The sequence below is a fragment of the Vicia villosa genome, linkage group LG1 (genome assembly GCF_029867415.1).
Source record: "Vicia villosa cultivar HV-30 ecotype Madison, WI linkage group LG1, Vvil1.0, whole genome shotgun sequence".
Taxonomy (NCBI): domain Eukaryota; kingdom Viridiplantae; phylum Streptophyta; class Magnoliopsida; order Fabales; family Fabaceae; genus Vicia; species Vicia villosa.
The window spans coordinates 4194120-4201555 of NC_081180.1; the positions used below are offsets into that span (position 1 = coordinate 4194120).

At 35.0% G+C, this 7436-nt stretch overlaps 2 protein-coding genes across 2 annotated transcripts; one reads left to right on the top strand and one right to left on the bottom strand.

Annotated features, from left to right (window-relative positions):
- The first annotated feature begins 1930 nt into the window (after positions 1-1930).
- On the top strand, positions 1931-3500 carry LOC131599812 (putative pectate lyase 2). Its single transcript, XM_058872068.1, has 4 exons — positions 1931-2634; positions 2719-2822; positions 3042-3180; positions 3276-3500. The coding sequence occupies exons 1-4, from the start codon at positions 1939-1941 to the stop codon at positions 3498-3500; spliced, it is 1164 nt and encodes a 387-aa protein (XP_058728051.1). The 5' UTR covers positions 1931-1938.
- A 46-nt stretch (positions 3501-3546) lies between these two features.
- On the bottom strand, positions 3547-4893 carry LOC131599821 (uncharacterized). Its single transcript, XM_058872080.1, has 2 exons — positions 4017-4893; positions 3547-3854 (listed from the first exon to the last, which is right to left on the bottom strand). The coding sequence occupies exons 1-2, from the start codon at positions 4849-4851 to the stop codon at positions 3682-3684; spliced, it is 1008 nt and encodes a 335-aa protein (XP_058728063.1). The 5' UTR covers positions 4852-4893; the 3' UTR covers positions 3547-3681.
- Positions 4894-7436: the final 2543 nt, after the last annotated feature.

Consider the following 7436-nt stretch of genomic DNA (forward strand, 5'->3'; position numbering starts at 1 on the left):
CAAAAGAAGCACCATGAGACAAGTATTTCTATTGCCAGGTTCCCCCATATCTTGGAGTTTAAAGAAGCAAACTATGGTAGCTCTTAGGCATGGCAAATAAACCCGCCCCGCCCTAAAATTAACGGGGAAAACCCGATTTAAACAGGGGGTGGGTGCGGGGAAAGCCCAATTTATATTTACGGGAGCGGGGGATGCTAGTACCCGCCAACTCAATTTAATTTATTTTTATTAATTTTATTACTCATTTACATATTTTAATCTTACAATTATTTATTTTTATAAAATATATAGTTTGAATAAAAATGCTGAAGTATTATAATTATTCTTAAAATAATCAATTGTTTAATTTAATTATTATTTTTTGTATTGTTATTGAAAAAAAATTTATGCGGACGAGGGCGGGGCGGGTGCGGGGAAACCCGTTTTTTGTTGGGGATGGAGACGGGGGCGGGGGAAGAATTATTATTATCTCTGACTGGGTTTGGAGGCGGGGCGGGTCTGGGTCTAGAAGGCAGGGGCGTGTCTGAGTGTGATTAAACCCGCCCCCGCCCCGCTGCCATGCCTAGTAGCTCTATCCACCTGTGAAGCTGAATACATTGTAGTCTGTTCAGCTGCTTGTCAGGTTTTATGGTTCTTCTCTAACAACTGAAGTTGTTCAATGAAGAAGTCGTAGATCTATTGGTAGATAGCAAGTCAACAATTAATTTGACGAAGAACCCTGTGTCACACGACAGAAGTAAACACATTGTCACCAAATTTCACTTTCTTAGCGACCAAGTAAGTAAGGGAGGGATCAAGCTTCACCACTGCAGGATTGAATTGTAATTAGCAAACATATTGACAAAATTGAAGAGTGAAATATTCAAAGAATTAAGGAAACTTATGAATGTAATATTTTGTAACAGTTTTGAATTAAGGGAAGTGTTAGAAGTAGTTCAAAACTACATGTAATAGAATATGTGTAATTAGTTGTTCAAAAGTGTATTGTCAAGTGTCATGTATTTTGATCTTATTATATAAGCTAGAACACTTGCTTTGTAATAAGATGCAGTTGCTAATATATGAGAAATACGATTCCACCATTAAAGTGTTTATGCTCCAAGAGTTTGTAGTTTTTCATAAACCAATTACACCATTAAAGTTAATTTAAAATAAAAATTGAAAAATTAATCCTTTCAAAACTAATTAAATACGACTTAGAACTAAAAAACATTACTTAGCTTTTGACTTAAACATATAAGCTATTATATTGAATCCCCATTCATGCCTTTTTCACAAGACGTGCTTGTCCTACTTAAAAGCCGTCTCAAATATATAGGATTTCTAAAAAAAAATAATTACATCATCACTTTATTCTTTTCTTTCTATATCAATAGACAAAATTGTAACATTTTTTATAGATAAAACTAATTAAATATAACAACGTGAGATTCAAAATTTAAATTTTCGTGTTAGATTCCAACCTAATAATGACTTTTATCAATTGTGTTAGGATTTTTAAACCGACAAAATTAACATACATTCACAAAGTTTAAAATCGAAAATTTGACAATAGGATTTAGCTTACTAATATCGATTTTTAGGGACTATTGTATTTTTTTTATCACCACCGATATAATTCGATTCGGGAGTCAGTTCTGACATCAAGTAATTACAGTCCCTCCCAACCGCAGTTGCGAGTTGCTGGGGAGACTATTGTCATTTTATTGCAACACATTTGTATATAAGTTTAAGAAATTTATTTTTGGAGAAAAGTTTAGGAAATTATATAATAAGTCAACCTAACCAAGCTCGTGCAACCACGTTTAAAGTTTAACTAAACTCAAAAAAATGTTCAAGTCAATCTCCTCAAATGTGTGCACAACCTTCCCTTCACCTATTTAATCACTACATTCATCTCTTTCTAATTACTTCAAAGCTTCATCACAATTCACAAACATGGCCATTTCATCTTCACTTCTCTCACTTTCATTTTTCCTACTAACAATTGCTTTAACTTTTGTTAATGCACATTCAAAAGACTACTACTATAACACTAATAAACCAAACCTCAATGTGATAGATTCGTGTTGGCGCGCCAAACCGAATTGGTCATCAAACCGAAAAGCCTTAGCTGATTGTGCTATTGGTTTTGGCAAAGATGCAATTGGAGGCAAATATGGTGCAATATATATAGTTACTGATTCATCTGATGATCCTGTGACTCCGAAACAAGGTACACTTCGTTATGGCGCGATACAAACGAAGCCGCTTTGGATTATTTTCGATAGGGACATGGTTATTAGATTGAAGAATGAACTTATTATGAATAGTTATAAGACTATTGATGGTAGAGGAGTGAAAGTTGAGATTGGAAATGGACCTTGTATTACAATACAAGGTGTGAATCATGTGATTATACATGGAATTAGTATTCATGATTGTAAACCGAGTAATGCCGGACTTGTTAGAAGTAGTCCTGATCATGTTGGTCATCGACAAGGCGCGGATGGTGATGCTATTAGTATATTTGCTTCCTCGAATATTTGGATTGATCATTGCTTTTTGGCTAGAAGTAGTGATGGATTGATTGATATTATTCATGCTTCAACTGCTGTTACTGTTTCTAACAATTACTTCACTCAGCATGACAAAGTAAGAAGCTGAATAAGTTCAATAACATTTTGGTCAATTTTATGTATATAAATAACCATGCATGGACTAATATAATTTTTTCAGGTTATGTTGCTAGGACACAATGATGAATACACCGCGGATAAAATAATGAAAGTAACAATAGTTTTCAATCGGTTCGCTAGTGGACTAATCGAAAGAATGCCAAGGTTAGACTAATGTTACTAAGAGACTAAATTTTTATGAAACACTGATACAGACATAGATATTAGACACGATACTGACATTGACATATTATCATCTCTGATACAGTCACAGATGTCAGACACGATACTGACACTGACACTCACATGTTACCACCATAAATATAGACACAGATACCAGACATGACAATGATATTGACATGTTGACACAATTTATATGAGCAGGGTGAGATTTGGTTATGCACATGTGGCGAACAACCAGTATGATGAGTGGAAAATGTATGCTATAGGAGGAAGTGCTAACCCAACAATTTTAAGTGAAGGGAACTTTTTTACAGCACCAAATGACCATAATTCAAAACAGGTAAAAAAACAAAACAAAGTAAAGTAAAGCCAGAACTATATTATATAGTTTAATTTCAAATTCAACTATTTAAGATATTGACTATGGTGTGACAGGTTACAAAGAGAGAAACAAAGGGAAAGGGGAATTGGAAAAGCTGGAAATGGAGATCTTCAAAAGATGTGTTCTCAAATGGTGCTTATTTTGTACCATCTGGTTATGGAAGTTGTGCACCAAATTATACACCTTCTCAATCTTTTACTGCTGTTCCAGGTTATATGGTGCCTGCTATAACACTCAATGCAGGTCCATTGAATTGCTATGTTGGAAGATCATGTTAATATCGCGAAAATATTGCTACACATCTATGAATCACAAGTTCGCAACTAATGAACATTATGTAGTTTCATAATTTTAGATAATGCACTGCAAAAGTGTGTTTTTGTATCAACAAATTTGAGATGAAATATAATCAAAGATAAATTTTCCAACAAGAAATTAACAGAAAAATTGTAATCAATTCTAGAAAAGCCTGTTTTCATTGGTTTGAACTCCACATGTTACTGGTGCTTTAGCTCTCACTTTCTTTATGTACCAAATAAAACCTCCAATTCCAACTGCTCCGAAAGCCGAAATACCAGTAACTGTCCCTGCAATTACATGGACATTCCTATTGTGCCTTGCACTATCATAATCTGCCAACAAATAATATTCAACTGTTAGAATAAAAATTCTATACCTAAACAAAACACATAAATAAACGCAAAAGAACACAACGATTCATCAAAGTTCGGTCAACTGTGCCTACGTCTCGAGTGTGTTACCACTTATCAGCGTAACAGTTTTTTGAGACATACCATTGCAATGAGTGGTGAAATTTCCTTCCTTACATAAACACATGAAACTCTGAGTTTGTGTATCAAATCCACAAGTTCCACCACCACCTTTAGATTGATCCTGACATTGTAAACACCGCGTTGTAACCGGAACATCAAAATCAACTCTAATCCCATATTCAGGAGCTTGATCATAAGGTTGAGGAGCACCAACATTTCTCCAATAAACACTAGCATAACTTGAGCAATACATAAGCATCAACCTCAAAGATTCACTAGCTTTAGGATAATAAGAACAACAAGAACTACCACTCATAGCAAAAGAACACATTGGCAAATGCCTGCAAAGATAACTAGCACTGTCACAAGAAGAATCACAGTGTTCAGGAAACTTTTCACAAAACACAGGCTTTGGCTTAACAATAACTTTCTCTTCACTACAATTGAAGAAAAGATACTGATTTTGAGGCGAAAGCTTGAACCGCGTGCTTGTGTCCAAACTAAACGGTCTCGTGGGACGATAACTTTCACCGTCTTCACAGTTCCACATGAATGGATCAGTGACAACAATGTGTGGATCAATATAGCTAACGTGATGAACAAGGTAACTACCAGAAGGTGTTCTTAGTTGAAGGCTATGTGAATGATCAGAAGATTGAGAACAAGAGAGAATGTATCTGTAATAAGGACTTCCACAACCATCATCAATGGAAAAAGGATATTGAATTGGAATGGAACCACATGAAGTTCTACAAAGTGTGGATTGAGAATTTGTTAGTGTGAGTTGAAGTATTGTTAGTAGTAATGAGATTGAGTGGAAACTCATTGTTTGAGATGAATGAATGGATAAGAACATGTAGTAGATTGATTGATGAATGAAAAGTGGGGATGAGGAACAATAATGTCTGCAAGTGTTGGTGCTTTATTGAGGTTCTTCTTTTGCTTTTATTGTTCCATTATTATTATTATTATGGTTTCTTTAATCTTATTTTCTTTCTTTCTTTTTCTTTTTTGCTTTTTGAATTGTGAAGCTCTAAGTATTTCAAGGAGATAATATTTTTATATGATATGATGTATGCCAATTAATATTAATTATAGATGTCAAATATATCTATAAAATTAATTCAAAATTTATAACTAAATTTAAATTGAATTATTTTTTAAACATTTTATAAAAACTAATACTTTATTGATAATCCATTTTTTTTATTGAACTTAGTAAATATAACAAAAAAATTTGGTTTTTGTTGTATATTTTTATTCTTTGTTTTTATTTTATTTCAATAAAAGTGGTATCATCTATTAGATTTTTTAAAAAAGTTATTGATTTATAAATATCAACAACTTGTTACATTAATACATAAATATAAATAAATATTGTTAGAAATTGAAGCAAAAATCGACATTTTACACCCGTTTACCTCAACTAACACATAATATCGTCCCCTTGGAACTTCATCTAAATAGTTGGGCCTTCATGAGGGGTTTCAAGATACTCTTAAGAACCCTTAAGATCACCCCTAATGCCAACATTTTCTTTTCGTTTTAATCGATTTTCACCACCTTCGAGGCCAAGGTTCTAAAGACGTTCAACGTCACCCCTTGGAACTCCATCTAAACAACTAGGTCTTCATGAGGGTTTGGATATCCTCCGAGGGACCTTTGAGATCACCCATACTGTAGGAATTTTATTGCCGTTTTATGCGACAAAACAGGTAGATAAACGCAAAAGATTCTCTAAGAACTTTTGTTGGATAGGGGATGCTCACTGATAAGTACCAAATTGTAGTTATTTTGTGTATAGTTTTGCGGCACTTATCTTCTCTTTTTTCTCAATTTAGACGCGTTTTAGTGTATATTACATACAATATGTATATTTGTGTTTTACCGAGTTTTTGATTCATTTATGTACCGACTAATAATTTTTCATTCATTTTGTAGGTATTTGAGCATGTATGGAGCACTGAGTAATAAAGCTTCAAGGATGCAATTTTGGATCAATAAAGGAAGAAGCAAATGAAGAAAATAAGAAGATGCTTCTGGTGTGAGTCGCCCGACGGAGCAACAGACTCGTCGAGCGAGCATGGAAAATAAATGGTCTTGCTTCTGCATTGGCCCGCCTCTTGGTCGCCGGGTGGAAGATTGAGGAGTCGCCGGGCGAAGCAATTCGTTCGTCGGGCGGAAGAAGATATTTTTGCCCACTTGATGACATGGCGCAGGCTGTGTGGCCAGAATAAAACCGTTCGCCGGGCGGAGCATTTGGCTCGCCGGGCGAACGCGTCGGGACAAAATTTGTTTATATTTCTATTTCATTTTAGGTTTTGTGTGGTTGGTTTTTGGGAATTTTTTTGCTCCCATGTCAATTCCACCCATTTTTCTTTAGGATCAGTTTAGATAACAACTGTGGGTCTTGCATTCGGTGATTCGGAGATGGATTGCTCATCAACCGACACTGACAAACCGGAAGATTTGTTGTTTTATCTCTACTTCTCTCTATGTATTTCTCTAAGTTGGGTTTTGGGTATATATTTACTTGGAACTCATGTATATTTGTCGCTCATGGCGTTATATAAAGCTTGCTTTACAAATCTTTGTTGATTATTGTCTTAGATTTTTGCTTTGTGCTATGGATTTGGGTTGTTGTAGAGATAGACTTCTTGAATCCTTATCTAGGATGATTATTTGTTAGTTTCTGGATTTTAGAGATACATTTAGAGCTAACAATCTTTATGGGTGTCGAAGCTTAATGCTATCGTGTTGGTTGTGTCTGTTGTGACAATTGAGAGATCGTCGATACGATTGATATGGATGTCTGCTGTGTTGTTGAGGTGTGCTGAGAGATCGTCGCCGAGATGATACAATAGTTTTCTCTACTTTAGGTTAGAAATGACTTAGGGTGTGACCGATTCCAGATGATGTAACACCTTTCTAAACCCCCGCGACAATTAAAATAAATTCAATTCAGAGTACATGAAAACAAGGGTGCCACAATTCATAATTAATTAAACATCGTCCAGTTATGTCATGCATTCACTGAGGCAATCATCATCAATTAAAAACATTTCATGTCAACACAGCAAAAATTAAATTATACGGATTAAGTTTAACATCTTTAAAACTTATCCTCCAAAACATCAAAACATAGCCAGAGTTATAAACCATAAACTCTAAACATCGCGTCCCCAGTGTTACAAATATTAGAGCATGACACCTGAAGCTAACTAAACAACTGACTCATGAGCTAATCCTCACCGAGTCGAACAGCCGCTATCCTCTTTTCTGTAGTCTGTTGTACAATTTCTGGTCCAATCACAACACTCTCACCAGATTCATACCAACATAATGGAGTTTGAAACCTTCTACCATACAACGCCTCAAACGGAGCCATACCAATACTCGAATGAAAACTATTGTTGTAGGTAAACTCAATCAAAGGCAGAT

Coding starts and splice junctions, on each gene's coding strand:
- LOC131599812 (XM_058872068.1), top strand. CDS start 1,939: ATGGCCATTTCATCTTCACTTCTCTCACTTTCATTTTTCCTACTAACA. Junction 2,635..2,718: donor ACTTCACTCAGCATGACAAA/GTAAGAAGCTGA, acceptor TAATTTTTTCAG/GTTATGTTGCTAGGACACAA. Junction 3,181..3,275: donor ATGACCATAATTCAAAACAG/GTAAAAAAACAA, acceptor ATGGTGTGACAG/GTTACAAAGAGAGAAACAAA.
- LOC131599821 (XM_058872080.1), bottom strand. CDS start 4,851: ATGTTCTTATCCATTCATTCATCTCAAACAATGAGTTTCCACTCAATC. Junction 3,855..4,016: donor TTTCACCACTCATTGCAATG/GTATGTCTCAAA, acceptor ATTTGTTGGCAG/ATTATGATAGTGCAAGGCAC.